General features: G+C 42.1%; 1 protein-coding gene across 1 annotated transcript; it reads right to left on the bottom strand.

Moving 5' to 3' along the window:
* Window positions 1-1,900: 1,900 nt before the first annotated feature.
* On the bottom strand, window positions 1,901-16,405 carry ippk (inositol 1,3,4,5,6-pentakisphosphate 2-kinase). The gene is made up of 14 exons (XM_070845770.1): window positions 16,207-16,405; window positions 13,311-13,370; window positions 9,604-9,699; window positions 8,807-8,873; window positions 6,452-6,570; window positions 6,099-6,188; window positions 5,718-5,776; window positions 5,424-5,496; window positions 4,653-4,805; window positions 4,152-4,272; window positions 3,178-3,313; window positions 2,969-3,071; window positions 2,521-2,612; window positions 1,901-2,188 (listed from the first exon to the last, which is right to left on the bottom strand). Exons 1-14 carry the CDS (start codon window positions 16,285-16,287, stop codon window positions 1,945-1,947), a joined length of 1,494 nt encoding a protein of 497 aa, XP_070701871.1. The 5' UTR covers window positions 16,288-16,405; the 3' UTR covers window positions 1,901-1,944.
* Window positions 16,406-17,732: the final 1,327 nt, after the last annotated feature.

The following is a 17,732-nucleotide window of genomic DNA, read 5'->3' on the forward strand; positions in this document are numbered from 1 at the left end:
TTGTGGCACAAAAAACCAGCAAAGCAGCAGCATGAAGAGGGCCGTGCTCTGACACCCGGCAGGCCGAGCACGCTGACCTCCGGAGAGGAGACCAAAAGCGTCTCTGCTCTGCTTCAACCGTCTCGTGTCATAACTTCCCCTGCTTCACTTCACTTCACGCTGCTCTGCAAGCGTACGGTCACATTAGTCTTTTGTTCGCTGAAGTCTGGTGGTGTGATGACACACTGCGTCACATCAGTGGTCAAAGCCGACCTGTGAGTCCCAACCAAAACAGCAAACTCGTAATTGAATTAGTGGTGTGTGCTTCCAATGTCAATAGGAGCAAATATTCGCTGGGCCAAAGTGTAATGTGACCGCACCTTTACAAAGCTACATTTCACCAGGTTAGTTGTTAATTGGAACGTTAAACAACTACTGACATGTGACTTTCCTGTCCAAACAGGCTGAATCTTGTTCCAACAACTGAAAGAGTTAAAATAATGTGCTTTTATCAACACAAAAGGAGGTTTTATGTTCAAAAAAAAAAAAAAAAAAAGTGGCTGGAGAACCCTACAAGAGCTGCTCCGTCAGAGGTCACAGCTGGACCTTAAAGGGCCAGTTTACTCAAATCACTATAACGTGTACAACCCAATGCAACAGATTTCTAACAGTGTCAACAGACAATGAACAGTAAAGGTTTTATGTAAATTGTGCAGGTTTTCTCTTCGGGTTTCTCTCCATGCAGATTGTTTCATCTTTATTTGTCCAGGTTTTGAGATTTCCGCCCCCACGCCAATACAATGGAGGTGAGTGGAATTTAGAGTTGGGATTAGAAAAGACATTTTAAGAATTTCAACAGCAACTTTTCTGGTTTTTCCTTGGAACAATTTAATTCCAAATAAGAGATGTTGCTGTTGATTTTTTCAAAGCTGAGAGAATCAAAAACTTAATTGTATTGAGGTGGGGAAAATAACAGGACAAAAAACAAAAACTAGAGAAATTTTACTAAATGGCAGAGAAAACCGTATTACTTGGTGAACTGACCCTTTAAATGACGCTCTGCTTTCCTCTCTGATAAAAAAATTAAGTCACAAACGTCTGATGAGAGAACACGTTAACATCCTGTCGCCAACTGTCAAAAAAGAAAAACTGGGAGGTGAAACTCACTCTACGATCCAAAATGTCTGCAAAGGATTATGGGTACCACTAACATCTCCTCCGTCCAGAGACACATGTGTGACACATCAGATTGGCCATGTTGGCCTCACTCCTGTGGCTGTAACTATGGTAACTAGTGCTTCTTTTATCATAGTTCAACCTGGACATACATTTCGGCTCTGCCTCAGTGCTGGCTCTACCATCGGCCCCACCTACATTCAGGAAATGACATCATATGTACGGCACAGCCCGCCGACCTGCTTTTCTCTCTCCGTCACATCCACACTCCTTTCTTTTCTCTCTCTCTCTCTCTCTCTCTGTCTGTCTGTGTGTCGCTGTCAGCAGCGTTACCAACGAGAACAAGAACATTCAGACTGACAACCGCAGAGGTCCTATCAGGAGGTTAATCTGAACTCTTGTCACTAGAGCAAAGCACAAAGCTTCCTGTAAGTTTTCTAATAAATATTAATCATGACAGAACACAGCGGTGGGGTTAGGATTCACCTCCTGACAGGAGGTGAGAAGTCAGCTGCCGACAGCACAAAAACTTTAGTCAGTAACAGAAGTATCTGGAAGTCACTTTAGCGTGTGGTGGATTAGTGGTGACTTTTGAGATTTTAATTTTGCTGAGCTGCAGCGGCAGCCAGAGCAGATAACGGTCAACATGAGCGGAGTGAAGAGAGTGCTGCAGTAAAGCCTCGGATAAACAGCTCTGGTCTGAAGTGATTCTGGACCTCTGCATCAACATGGCGTCCCTCCTCTCTGAGGCATCAGCGTGGCATCAGTCAGTCTTTGTCGTTAGAGCGTTCACACAGGATGGAAGAGCAGCGTGCAGTCCTCCCTATCCGCAGTTGTGAAGATGCCAGGGAGCGGCGGCAGAGAGCCCTTTGGCAAAGCGCCACCAGTCCTCAGGTAGCAGGAGACGATCTTCTGGTCCAGGCGCAGCTGGCGGGGTATGCTGTCAAACGGCTTCGGGTCCAGGTCCAAGATGGAGACCGAGTAAGAGAAAGCAGGAGGTCTGGAGGAGAGGAAGTCCCTGAGCCGCCGCTGACTGGGGGGGGGGAGAGATGGGGGGGGACGTTAATGAACAGGAAGAAGTGAGTCTCACATGTTTCAACTGTCGCACAACCATTGACTGACAGCTTCTCTTATAACAGTTCATGCTGCCTTAACCCATAAGTTAGGGCTCCAAGAATCACACAATGTTTTGGTGAGAGACAGAAAAATTCACAGGCCACCACCAAACTTAAATTTGACTGCTTAGCACCCAGAGGTGCACTGCCTGGCTACTGCTGGGGGGGTGGGTCCACAATAGTGATGAGAAGATGCCTTTGAGAAGACTCTTCTAAATGATCAACATTACTTTCAGAACTAAACTCTTACCCTTCATCATCACCCTCTTCCTCACTACTGGGCACCAGAGCGACCATGATGGAGCAGTCCTTGGCTGTCATGGCAACGCGGTACTGATGGACCTGGAGTCAAGACACACAGCGGTGAGATGTGCTGCCCTCTAGGCATGTAAACACCTGAGCTGTGTGTGTGTGTGTGTGTGTGTGTGTGTGTGTGTGTGTGTTGACAGACTTAAAGCTGTTTCCGGCGTGATAAAACAGTATTTTTCCTCAGTTTGCTAAGTGGCGTCTTTATAGTCGTGGTGGACAGTTAAGCAGTTTTTCTTCCGCTCAGTGTCTCAGTGTTCGTACTGATGAGTTACGGCTGACACTGGGACAAATGTTGCAGCAGGAAACTTGGACAATCACACAGAGAGCCTGGCGTGTGTCTCCTGCTCTGTGTGACTGCAATTGTTGGGAAAATTTGGATCCAGACTGACCTTGGCGACAGCGTAGTCCACAGAACCGTCATCCTCAGTCGGACATTTCTGCAGCTTCTCCAGGAAGGCCTCATTGTACGGCCCGTCTATCTGAAGACGAGTTCTGACACAGACACAGGAAGTCAGAGACCAGACAGTGCCCCTTTAGATTTATCTAAAAAGACACTTTCACTACAGTTTTCCTCTGGTACTTGTTAACTGTGTTCTACCTCTCCTTGGGGAAGTCCTGCAGATGTTGCTCTACTCGACGGTACAGAGGATAAAGTCCTTCAATGTCCAGCGTGTCCAACATTTGAGTCTGAAGAATCCTGAACAAAACGCTGTCGCTGGGTAAACCCTGAGAGCCTGCACACACCGAAAGAGAGAGCGAGGGTGGGGGGGTATTTAGAGGACATTTTTTTTCTTTTCTCAAACTGTTTATGGTCAGAATCCTGGTCCAGAAAAAGTTTCTACTAAATGTTTAAATCAGGAAGATTGTTTAATGTCTCACTCAGCATAAAAAAAACATGCACAAAGATCTGAGTCAGGTTTTTAGTTTCACACATTTACATAATCGGATTCAGATGTTATGAGCAAAATGGGTTTTTTTTTAAGACCACAAAAATTTCTGAGGGAGGCTTCTGCACAACAAGTACCAGGAAAAGACAGATGGTACGACAGACAGACAGACCGACCTGTCGGACCAGTCTGCACAACTCACTAGATAAACACAGTGCACTAAATTGTGAAAGTCATGATTTAGGGGGTAGGGTGTTGGAAGAGTGTTGTTGCAAATTATTTTATCAATTCATCATTTTGTCTATTAATAATGAAAGAAATATCTACTAATGATAACTAGAGTCACAAGGTAATGAACAGTCCAAATTGAAGAGAGAAAACTAAAAGGAAGAGACTCAAAGTGAATCACCGAATTTCAAAACAGGTGCCAATTAATTCTCTGTCAATAAGCCAACTGCTTGATTTTGCAGCTCTAATAAGGAAAATAAACAAACTAGTGCTAAGAAGAAGTAGTATAATAATTTAATGAGCCTCCAGACTCTTTCAGCTGTAGCTGACTGGAGCTCAAATATTAAATGACCACTTCAGTGGAATCAGTGGACTGAGACCAGTCTGAACACACACAGCAGGAAAAGCAGGAAACAGGGAGTCAGTAAGACACCGTGGTAGATGGGCAGGTTCTGACCGTGGCGAATCCTCTCCTTGTTGAACAGACTGACTTCACAGAAGCTGCGCCCTTCTCCTTGTCTGTCCGTCACCACCCCTCCGTCGCCTCCTCCGCCGCTCAGCAGAGCGTTCACCAGGACCTACAGACAGACATTTTCCCATGAGGCTACACCCCAATCTCCTCTCTGCAGCTGGTGCTGTAAGCACATTTTTACCTCAAACGCTAATCCTTGTCAGTACAGCGTGTTCTAACTTCAGCCTGGTGTTTTTAAAATAAGAGACCAGCTGATAAATATCTAACTTCAAAGTAACACTGTGACACCTGATCTGAGTTTCTCTCCACACAACACCTGACTGACAGAGTAATACCTGTTTTGCCCCGACACAGAGATGGAATGGCCACAATTTGGTCCGTTTTTCATTTCCGACAGCTTTACAACACCGCCACGTTAGACATTGTGCTTTTAATTAGCACATTTGTGTGTATACACCTGTCTATTTGTGTGTTGGTCTGTTATACCTGGATGAAGTCGTTCAGGACAGCTTTGCTAGTCATGTGACTGTTGATCCGGTTGTTTCCATACATGAAGTACGGTCTGAGGTGATGCAGCAGAGAGTTCAGGTCCAATGAGTCGTCGCTGCCCTCCTTGCTACTGTAAATACACTGACCACCCTAGACACACACACACACACAGTTATAAGTTAATATGATAAATGACTGTGCATTTAAGAGTTATTGGTCGCTGTGATTGTTCCTCTTGTCCATACTGGCTGCAAAGACCCCCCTTCTTAAAATGTAAGTGATTTAAAATCCACAGTCCTTGTTCTGTGTAAAAATGCATTACTAAGTTTATCTGAAGAACAAAAAGTAGCCTTTGTGCTTTCATGCTGAGCCACAGCATCAGACTCATAAAACAAAGTGGGAAGTTGTACTATAATAACTGTAACTTCTAAGATATCTAATTGATTTGAGTGACTCAAGCTGGCAAAGCTTCATATTAGTTCCAGTTGAACTTTCAATTTTGCTCGAGGACTGTGGACTCTATCACATAACTTTAAAGAAGGGATGTCTTTGCAGTCCGAGGGAAGAATTACAGCCACCAGTAACCCTTTAAATGTATTACATGCATGTTGTGTACAGCATCAAGATGGACTTGAAAAGGGTGAAACTAGAGGTTGTGTGGATCGACTGTGCTGCTGCTGGAGTTGGATGTTGTGATTCAAGCAAACACAAACCGATTCCAACTCATACAGCGTAGGAGAGAGCCAGACCGCTGTGTTTGTGTCTCACCTTGAAGATTTTGAAGTTGTTCTGAGGTTCTTCTATCAGGTGTCTGATGGCAAAGTGCATTCTCTGCCTGTTCCTGAACAACACGAGAGAAGCCACAACATCAGCTGAATTATCGGTAGCTGAATGTGTACATTTTAGGGGGGGGGCAGGATATTATAAACAGGACTTGTTGCACAACTGACATTATAAACAGTATATATATAATCTACACATGCAGTATTGTTATATACATTATTATTGTATAACTGTTCACTAAAGCTCCACACATCTATACATTCAGTAGTGTAATCTCACCCTGAGAACAGGTCCAGAGGACAGTACAGACTACGTCTCTTCCACTTCCCACTGGCCACCTGGAGGGATTGAGAGAGAGAGAAAGCACAGTAATGAGGAAAGAAATGTCAGAGAGAGACATAAGTAGAAAAGTAAGAACAATAAAAAGAGTTGTTCTGTAGTTGTACTTTACACATTTGCTTCTCACAAGCTACTTGATCTACTGAAGGGTCCTGATTCAAAACTGTATTTTGAGCGATGACAGACACCAGCTGCAGAGAGCACACGATCCCAGCAACAGCCCAGATATAATAGTTGTTTAATAGTTGTCACTTTATTTGGTTGTTCAGTAGTCGGTGTAGTTGTTCTGTACTCGCTGTACTGTACAGTGGATGTAGTTACCTTGTAGTGTTGGTGCATGCAGAAGCGGCACACTTTGGTCTTGATGTCTTTGCTGACGTGTTTGGAGGACGGCAGAAATCCACATTTAGGCTAAAAACAACACAAAAAAACAGCAGCGGAGTGACACACACACTCATGGTCATGGTCATGTGATTTACTGTTCAGCTCAGTTTGTCAGGATGACAGTGATTCACAGGCAAAGACTTCTAAAACTGGCTGCCTGACAGGGCAGAGCAAATCACCTTAAACAAAAGCTAGAGTTTTAGAACAATATAACAATAATGATAGTTAAATGTTATCTGTGTGTGTGTGTGTGTGTGTGTGTGTGTGTGTGTGTGTGTGTGTGTGTGTACCTTGATTTCGATGCAGAGAGGAGGAGTGTGTGTTGGCTGGTGGAGGACTGGAGATGTCAGGTTGGGCAGACAGAGAGCACAGCCGCTGTAGATGTCCATCACCTTATCACAGCGCCAGGCTGACACACACAAATATACAGATGGTTTTCAGTATGTGTGCTGTGTAGGTAAACTTCAGCGTCATTACATTGGTGACTTTACCTTCTGTATAGATGCATAATGCCTTTGTGCATTTTGACCTAATGAATGAATAAACAAGATCCCCTATATACTAGATCATCAAATCAAAACAGAAATATTACATTTAATATCAAGTAAGACTAAGAAAAGCAAAGAATTCTTTCATTAGAGAACCAGGGACCATCTGAATTTTTGCTTGAAAATTGACACTTATTGAACTATCAATTAACTGACTTATTGTTACAGCTCTCAAAAAAAGTATATAAGTGTATATATACAGTGGGTACAGAAAGTATTCAGACCCCTTCACTTTTTCCACATTTTGTTATGTTACAGCCTTATTCCAAAATGGATTGAATTCTTTTTTTCCTCATCAATCTACACACAATACCCCATAATGACAAAGTGAAAAAGGTTTTTTAGAAATTTTTGCAAATGTATTAAAAATAAAAAACTGAAATATCACATGTACATAAGTATTCACACCCTTTGCTATGACACTCAAAACTGAGCTCAGGTGCATCCTGTTTCCACTGATCGTCCTTGAGATGTTTCTACAACTTGATTGGAGTTCACCTGTGGTAAATTCAATTGATTGGACTTGATTTGGAAAGGCACACACCTGTCTATATAAGGTCCCACAGCTGACAGTGCATGTCAGAGCAGAAACCAAGCCATGAAGTCAAAGGAATTGTCTGTAGACCTCCGAGACAGGATTGTATCGAGGCACAGATCTGGGGAAGGGTACAGAAAAATTTCTGCAGCATTGAAGGTCCCGAAGAGCACAGTGGCCTCCATCATTCGTAAATGGAAGAAGTTCAGAACCACCAGGACTCTTCCTAGAGCTGGCCGCCCGTCCAAACTGAGCAATCGGGGGAGAAGGGCCTTGGTCAGGGAGGTGACCAAGAACCCGATGGTCACTCTGACAGAGCTCCAGCGTTACTCTGAGGAGATGGGAGAACCTTCCAGAAGGACAACCATCTCTGCAGCACTCCACCAATCAGGCCTTTATGGTAGAGTGGCCAGACGGAAGCCTCTCCTCAGTAAAAGGCACATGACAGCCCGCTTGGAGTTTGCCAAAAGGCACCTAAACGACTCTCAGACCATGAGAAACAAGATTCTCTGGTCTGATGAAACCAAGGTAGAACTATTTGGCCTGAATGCCAAGCGTCGCGTCTGGAGGAAACCAGGCACCGCTCATCACCTGGCAAATACCATCCCTACGGTGAAGCATGGTGGTGGCAGCATCATGCTGTGGGGATGTTTTTCAGGGGCAGGAACTGGGAGACTAGTCAGGATAGAGGGAAAGATGAATGCAGCAAGTACAGAGAGATCCTGGATGAAAACCTGCTCCAGAGCGCTCAGGATCTCAGACTGGGGCGACGGTTCACCTTCCAACAGGACAACGACCCGAAGCACACAGCCAAGATAACGAAGGAGTGGCTTCGGGACAAGTCAGTGAATGTCCTTGAGTGGCCCAGCCAGAGCCCAGACTTGAACCCCATTGAACATCTCTGGAAAGACCTGAAAATAGCTGTGCAGCGACGCTCCCCATAACCTGACAGAGCTTGAGAAGATCTGCAGAGAAGAATGGGGAAAAAACACCCCAAATGCAGGTGTGCCAAGCTTGTAGCATCATACCCAAGAAGACTTGAGGCCATAATCGCTGCCAAAGGTGCCTCAACAAAGTACTGAATAAATGGTGTGAATACTTATGTATATATGATATTTCAGTTTTTTTATTTTAAATACATTTGCAAAAATTTCTAAAAAACTTTTTTCACTTTGTCATTATGGGGTATTGTGTGTAGATTGATGAGGGGAAAAAAAGAATTTAATCCATTTTGGAATAAGGCTGTAACATAACAAAATGTGGAAAAAGTGAAGGGGTCTGAATACTTTCCGTACCCACTGTAAGTTACATTTATCCAGTTTCTTTCTTTAAACTAGGGGACCTGCAGCCCAAAATCACCATTAAGTCATTAGTGAGACTAATTTCTCACACTTTACATCAGATATAACACCCTAAAGAGCTGATTTTGTTACCTTCAGATAAAACCCTCAGGAGTCCTACGTTTCTGTAGCTCCATATTCATACAGTGGAGACATGAGAGTGGTAACAGATTTCAAACCCAGATGATTCCCACAGAAATGATTACAAAAAAAACATTTTACCTGGTCTTTGATGTTGAACTTTGATTGACAGCTGTCGTACAAACTCTAGTGGCAGCTTGACCACTTCCTGTAGAGAAAATGAAGGCAGTAACTTGGTCAGTCTTGGTCTCGGTCATCTGCTCTGACACGATATTATATTGCTGATAATACACATACTAACAATCATATTCAAATGGCACCAAATGTTACGATACAATAATTTAGCCTTCACATGCATCAGACTACATGTCAGGAACCTGCCAGTGATTTTTGATACTGTTTTGACAGAGATAAATTCAGCTGTTAAAACCAACTTCCAGCTTGGAATAAAATCTAAATTTAGGCACCATCTGGCATGGAGAGTGTTGCTCATGCTAAAACCCTCCAGACTGAACAGTGAACACTGGAACTCATTGTTTCCGTTCTGTTTTTGCTGCTAGAAAACTGTCTGATTCATCACACAGCTCTGATGGGTAAATCACTAAATTTAGTTTGCCAAAAATGCCAAAAAAGCCTGGAATTTTAGCAGCAATTTATCTCCTCCTGTCTTGGAGAAATGTTCATCTGAAAAGGTTTCTATGAATGTTGATGATACTGCGTGTGGCCTCATTTGGCATCTGCAGCAGACACCAAATGAGTCAGAAGATGAATCCCCCGATAGGACAGGTGAATGTGATGAAACTGGTGCTTTTCTGGATTGACACGCACTGACAATGGGCAATAGGAGAGTGCCGTGTCCTGATGAGCTAACATGCATCAACCCACAATGACACAATGGAGCCTTTTTTAATGCCATAATGAACACAACAACGTCTTACCCCGCTGTGGATGAACTTCTCTCCCAGCAGGCTGCTCATCACGTTGGAGCTGAAGTCAACAATGTTCTGGATCTGCCTGAAGGCCTGCTCCACTGTCTGGAGGACAAAGACCCACACATGGTTTGACCATCAGGCAAGTAATCGCACAGGTAAACAGCAAGTTATACTCAGTTTTCAGACTTAACATCAAGTGTTGACAGAGCAGTGGAGTTATTTGTCCTCTCACAGAGGTACAGAGAGGATCACAAAGTCAGCTCAGCTCAGTTATTATCTGCCATCACTAAACCAAACACCAACATGTGATTCTGCATAACTGGCCTCAAAACAGCTGATCACCATCTGACTCTCTTCACTCTTAGCTTAGTTCCAAACCACAGTCCTCTCCCACTATCAATAATTTTTCACCAATTTCAAATTTTTCTACCGTTGTGGATCAAAAAGTGACAACAAGAGGCCAGTGTAAGGTTGCCAGGACTGGTGAAATGTGCACGTGCTTACTCGCCCCAGTCAAGATCCTGGCAGCCAAATTTTGGCTGAGCTGGAGGCAGGAGAGGGATTTTTTACTAATACCACAGAGTGAGGAATTACAGTAGTCTAATCAACTAATGATAAAGGCATGGATAACCATTTCTGGTTTATTGGTAGACAGAAAGCCTAATGCTTTAAATGTTTCTGAGGTGAAGGAAGCAGGATTGATCCAATGATTTAACATGTTTGTTTACATTGAGGTTTTGATCAAAAATGACACTAAGATTACTGCACTGCTGAGTTACTGAGTGGGACAGTGAACCAAGACTACTGGATAACTGGAAATTTGTACTATCTTGACCTGCGATCAATATCTATGACTCATCAGCATTGACTGCAAGAGGTTTTGTGACATCCAGTTTTGTATGTTGTGAAGGAAGTTCAGCAGATTGACAGTGTTCTGACAATTGTTTGCAGGCTCACAGCTTAGGTAGATCAGAGTATTGTCCACATACAATTGGAAACTCATATGAGGTGGCCCAGTGGGAGCAGGTAAATGGAGAAGATTGGACCCAGCACTGAGCCTTGGGGCACCCCACAGTAAATACCTGTTGCAGCTGAATTGGCCTCAACAATACCTAAACAAAAAGGCCTGTCTTTTAGGGAGGAAGTAAACAATTGTAGAACAGTGCTGCCAACACCCACTGAGATTACCAGACAGTTCATGAGAATATTGTGGTAAATTTTATTAAATGCTGCACTTCCCTGAGAACAAGAATAGATTTATGGCCAGCATCAGCTGACAGGACATCGTCAGTAGAGTACATACTACTGTACACTGACAAAAATCATTTAGGACCTTAAGAAGAGAGGTTTAATTTTTTCTAAAACTGGACAGGAAATTTTGTTTTCTTGAATAAAAGCTAGCTGTTGATCTGCCATAATCTTTCCTAAAACCGTGGCTAAAAATGGGAGCTTAGAAATCAGCCTAAAGTTATTAAGAACAGGGGAATCGTGTGATGGGATATCTATGGGAGCAGTTTTTATTTTTTTTTTAAATTTGGAACGACCCCCGTCAACAAGGAGCAATTAAATTTTCAGAATAGAGGGAGTCGCTGTGTGGAGAACATCCTTTGAAAATTTTATAGGAATTGTATCCAACAGACTCGTTGAGGGCATAATTTTCATCACCAGATCATTTAGCATGGATGAGGAGATTGAATGAACAGAGACCACAGGATGAAACTACACAGGGCTTCTCAAGAATAACTAGAGATACTGGGGGAGAAATGCAACTTGTTGTAGTTGAGAACCTGTGAGTAAAAAAGGAAAGAAATTCTTTACATTCCCCAGGAGTAGCATCTAAAGCCTGGCCTGAGGGGAGGGGGATCAAGGTCTCGCCTTGTTGAACAACATTCTTGGGTTAGTTTGAATGTTTGTGATTAGAGCAGCAAAATATGTCGCTCTAGAATTTCTACCAAGTGCATTAAAAGTCTCAAGTAGGGACTTAAACATCCAGAGGGAACTAGATGTTTTGGTCTTTAGAGGAAGAACATGTGTTATTAAATTTATTTAGCAGCAGAGGGCAACAGGGCTGCGATTAAGACAACGCCATGTTGAACATTACGCAGTGGTGATCAGAGACACCAGTGTCGATACATTCAACATCAGAAATCTTAAAACCAAGAGATAAGATTAAATCAAGAGAGTGACTTTTTCAGTGTGTGGTAAGTTAAAAGTTAAGAAGTCAAGGCTGAAGGGGTCATCAGGGCAGCCTTTGTTGGATGTTTCCATCATAAAAGATCAGCACCTTATCAAATCTAGGCTGCAAATTCAGTTGAATTATATCCAGGTGGTCTATCCATTATCAGAAAGAGAGTAAGCATGGCTAAAACAAATCTCCCACTGCATCACAAAAAATAAAGTAATTACAGCTTTTGTCCCTGTAGTCTCTGAGTGATGGCAGCTGATGAGCAGCTCCAAGTGAATTTGAATTTCAGGACGAGGCGGGGCTCCACTTTGGTTTACATTTGGATCAGGGACTGTGCCTTCAAGCCTTTAATCTGACCAGGATGTAAGATCAGCGGCTGCTCCACTGACAATACACAGAGCTCTGCACTGCTGCATGAGCCAGTACATGCTCCTACACTAAGTCACTATTGTAACTCCGCTAACTAGTATGAACCACACCTTAACCTTCATCCAGCAGCTGTTTTTTTCCTCTCAGTCATGTATCAATCAGCCTGACAGGCACCATCAGGATGACAAATTGTTTTCCCCTCCTTTACCCTTACATTCCACAGCCCTGCGGACAGCCGGCTTATTTACTATAGAACTAGTTTGACAGTTTAAGCTTCAGGCTCAGTGTGGGATGATCCTGCACACCCATGAGACTGCTGTTTTAGGCCAACTGTTTTATTTGACTTGGACAGGTGTTTTCAATAACCACTGGAGACTTAACAAATAAATATCCGAGTGGATGTAGTTTGCTTTGATGATTTGACAAAGGCACAGTTATTACTTGTTGCTTTATGCCTGTAGTCTAAACTGTGCAGCCTCCTGGCTCATTACCCTGCTGTCACACAGCTGTATCTATACCTGCCTTTAGTATCAGTATCAGGCCGGGATCTTGTCAGAGAATTAAACTTTAAAAAAAAAAAAAAAATTAAATAATGTTTTGAAATGTTTACTCAGCTGCACCTCTGGTCCATCTGGACCACCATGGAACGACATGGCTAGACAGACATTGTATGATTTAACATGTTAATTCACACTACACACGCTTAATTTATCAATCAGTTATGACGTGGGAGCTCACACCAAATCTAAGCGGTGATTCCAGATTGAGTCTGTCCATTGAAATTCTGATAAAGTTTTATTCAAACAAGGCGGCTTCGTCCCCAAAAATGAAAACAAAAACAAGAGACAGGAGCTTTACCTTGTAAATTTCTACTTTAAAAAACTTGTTTGGTCTGTTTTGAAGTGAGAACTGAAGGTAAAGACTAATGTGTACGTGGTACCACTCCAATGATATTAAAACAACACTACACTCACTCTGTAAGCGGTCCGTCAAGCTGAAGCCTTTTTGTAAGGAAAGAAATGCCACAAATAGAATGTAGTCAACAAGCACACAGTAACTAAAAGATGCAAACAAACTAGCCATGTGATCTGCATCAATATGTTTTTACTGAGCAGTAATTTGGACCAGGCTTCAGCTTCAGACACAGATTCATGTTTACCTGTGGTGGGTTTTCGGAGTCCTCTGCTGGATACTTTAGCAGGCGTAAAACTCTGGAAAGCTGCAAGAACAGAAGAGAGATTCAGTTGGGATCAGCACAGCCTCATCTTAACACAGGACACACCTGGACTCACACCAGGTCCAGGAACATCTCCAAGAGATTCCTGAGGTGGCTTAAAGTACGAATGGTTCTCAGTGCAACAGGAACAGTGAGTCCATTCTGAGAAATCTGCAGTTTTATGATGGGCTATCATCAAAACTAGCAAGCATTCATTGGCTTCCAAACATTTGAGTCAGACTGTAAGTTGGGACAAGTGTGTCTGAAAAACATTCAACCGAATACACAACAGTGACTGCTTCTGTAAGCACTTGGCCGTGGTTGAATGAAGAACATCCATATACCTGAGACTGCCGACAGAGTAGATACCAGGAGATTGTACCAGACAGTATTTACATGTACACAAGAAATCTGTTCAGAAAAATCAAAACAGGAAGAGGACAGTGATATTGTTATTGCTATCGCTAGCTATCTTCAATGGCTATCCCCCATTGACAACAAATTGCATGCATCACTCCGTAATATATACAAGAAAGTTTATTAAGAAAAAATTACATAGTACATCTATAGGAGTAGCCCAAAAATAAACTCGTCCAATTAAAAAACGCAGTGATGCCTTGTGCGACTAAACAAGCTTAGCGAAGCTTCAGGAACATCAGTTACCTCCATAATAGGATGGATGAGCTGGGAGTTTTTTCTGGTGAATTTACAGAATGGAGCATAAAGTTGCTGTAGGACAGAGTTTTTTGCTTGTTTCCAGGGGTTGGCAACGTCTGACGTCTCTTACCCTTGGGATTTTAATGCTTGTCTATTGCTTTGGACAGCAGGCAGGCTGCAAGCTGTTGTCTTAGCAACAGCGGCGAACACAATACCACTTAAACTCCAGGGGTGACAAGTTGGAAAACTCAAAAAGTTGTCTGTTTCCACTTTAAAGCTCTAATTTGTCTAAATCTTTCTAAAACTAAAACTGACTTAATTTAGGCCAACTTAATGTCAGTTTCAAACTTAATATTGAATTATTTTGAATAAGAGGATGTATCTGCTCTGTAATTATCTCCTTTTATCCTGCTACTCTGATTTTACAGTCCATCACCTGCTTACACGTAAAAACATATTTCAAACAGTTACATGTATGAAAGGAGAAGAAATCAGCATTCTCTGAAACAAGTCCTGCTGGGGAAACAAGATCCACTAGTCCAAGTACAGGAAAACAGGTTTCTCGTTAACGTGAAGTTTACGAAATCAGATTACAGCAAAAATTCACCAGTTATCATGTCACTAGTAAGTGTAAGAGGATTAATTCAGGGACATTCATATTAAAGATTAAGGGGACAACATCATCATTCAATAGGAAAACACATGGAACACTGACAATAACAATAATAACTACAGTATAATTATAGTCATGCACACTCGCACAGATGATTATCTGGTTATTTGAATAATGCGAGCGTCTCTGCCATCATTCATCTTCAACAATTGTTCCTGCACTCTGTCACACAAACTCCCTCTTACATAATCATACCAGTTGAGGAGGAGAAAGTGAAGCATGGAGTTAAGGTTGGGCAATAGTGATGATACATACTGGCATTATTCAGCCAGTGTTGTCTTTATCTCTTGTATTACACCATTGTGGGAAAATGTTGCAAACTGGCAAGCAGGATTCATTAATAGTATTATTGTACTTTCACATGAAAGTTTTTACACCAATCTAATCAAGTACTTTCATATGTCAGACATTTTTGCTGGATCCATATTGCTCTCCCATAATATCTTTATATCTGTTAATATTTCCATTTCAGTCACACCAATTGATCTGTTGCACCGATAATGTCTGGTCACGTTCTGATCAAATAGTTACTGGTTTAAATCATAATTTGTCCACTGTTAGACTGTATTTTAGCTTTTTGTGTTTAGACAACATTCAACACTTCATTAGTTCAGTGCAAAACAACGTATATCTTGAAATATCAGGCAGGTACCAGGATTATAAACTCATTTTCAATCACAAAAAAAACCCCCATTGCATTATATATTGACCAGCTTTAGAGAAACAATGTAAACCATCAAAATCCCAAGAAATTTCGACAGTGAATGGGCTGATTACAACACTACTGCTGTGATCCATTCCCTCACAATATGTCACCGATTGCCCAAGAGCAACATGACCAGACTGGTCCCGTGAATGAGACTTTCCCCGAGTTGGTCAGGTGCTTGTTAGAGGGCTCACCACCATGCTCAGGTCAGGGCAGCGTCTGTCAGCACGGATTAACCTGCATGAAAATCAGCTGATGAGACTGACTTTCTGCCTCCGACTCAGCGAGCAGGCAGCCAGCGTGAAGAGTCCACTTCAGCCAGCAGCTGGATGAAAAACCAGACCAGCTGCTAAAGGCTAACCAGCAGCCGGTTAGGATCTCACATTTTAAGGCTCAATACTTCCCAGTCAGTCCGCCACTTTATCTGGACACCAATCTGCATGTAACGTCTAACACTTGATGGTGTTTAAAGGCGTTGTTGTCCCTGTGAAACAGTCTTGTTCATTGGTCGGGCCAGTTTGAACTCCTAGCTGTTGGCTAGCAAGCCGGCTAAGCTAGCAAACACAGGCTAGCGGTAACGATGATAAATAAAACCCTGGCAGCTGACATTTTACCCCTCAGTCAAAAACAGGCTTTCAAGAGAGTCACTGTTAAGTTTCCACCGGCGGCAACACCGAGCTGAAGTATATTTAACGTCAGAAAGATGTGACCAGGCTGTAGATGTCCTCTTACAGCTAAATGTACACTCCTGCTGTAGCCGAGTTTGGATTAGCTTCATGTTAGCCTAGCCTGACGTTACTCACCTGTACGTGTGACACCACCAGGCTCTTGTTGCCCTCTCCGTGATACTTCCAGTCGTTCTCGTCCATTTTGTCAAGCTCCATCACAGCTCCCGTTAACAGCCAAAGAGTAACACACAACGGCACGGCAACATACAAGTACTTGGACTGGTAGTACTGGCTGCTAGCATGAATCCAGAAGTACTTCAGGACCGACTGACTTCTGCTGCTGGCCGGCCCCGGCTGACCGAGGTACCCACCAAAATACAACTTCCGAGTAGGACTTCAAAATAAAAGTCCTATTAGCGGACACTAACGGCTCTCTGTCAACGAAAAGACACACAATATAATCTTATAATGGTCAAAAAGTCATCATATTACAAAAACGTGATCATAAACCATATAAAGTCATATTATAAGAGCACGTCTTATCTTCCGAAAAAGTAATAATAGGAAGAAAAATTATAACTTTCCGAGGAAAAAGGTCAGATTAAGAACAAAGCTCTAAATTTTGTGACAAGGGATAAGTTAAAGAAAAGAATTTTGTAGTATTACAAGAAAAAATGTACCACACAAGAAACTACAATTTTACGAGAAAAGTCACATTTGAGAAGTTATGATTTTATGATGGCAAAAATCATGTTACAATAATTTTTTTGACGTTACGAGAAAATACAAAACATATTGACAAAAAAGTACAACGAAATGTAATAATTTAAGTCCCTTTTAAAGACGAATAGATGTCAACTTTCGGAATAACTCAATCACCACATGCATCTAGTAATGACAACATTTAACAGTTTCAAATATGCACGTTAACTTAGTATTTCTAACTTTATTTTCCTAAGTCTAAGTCTTTTTTAAAGCTTTTCCGGTATTCCGGTTTTCTCTCTCCACTTTGATTGGCTGGTTGATTGACACGTCGATGAGCCACTCCCTGTTACCTTTATCCACTTGATGTCCCGCCTACTCCGTTGTGATTGGCTAGAGAGGATCGGAAACACACTCATACATATATACAGTATATATGTGTGTGTGTGTGTGTGTGTGTGTGTGTATATATATATATACACACACACACACATCTGATCAGATTTTCAACAGCAGTTATCCCTTATTGTATTCATGTATGAAGTCCACATAATACACCCATATTACCGAACAACAGACAGGGCCTACTTTATCATCAAAAGGTCACGGTTCTAAAAAGGAAATGAATGGTAAAAGGAATAAAGTCTATGGTTTGTGTTGTAAATTAAATTTCAACTGCTTTGTTACTGACTAAATCAGTAAAGGCCATTCAATTCCCCTCAGAACCACGATGACACAGGATTTGGGGCACTCTAATATTGTGTCAGATTTTAGACCACTCAGCATTAGAGGTGTTAATCTTGGTAGAAAGCAGCTTAACAACAAATTTACCAGATGAAAAATGTATTTGGGAAAAAAAAAACTATGAGCAAAATATCAATTTAGTCCGCTGAAATGAACACAAAAACATGGAGACAGGAAACATAGGGAAGATCGTTGAGGGATTCTCGCCGAAAATG

This window comes from Pempheris klunzingeri, chromosome 2 (genome assembly GCF_042242105.1).
Source record: "Pempheris klunzingeri isolate RE-2024b chromosome 2, fPemKlu1.hap1, whole genome shotgun sequence".
Classification (NCBI taxonomy): domain Eukaryota; kingdom Metazoa; phylum Chordata; class Actinopteri; order Acropomatiformes; family Pempheridae; genus Pempheris; species Pempheris klunzingeri.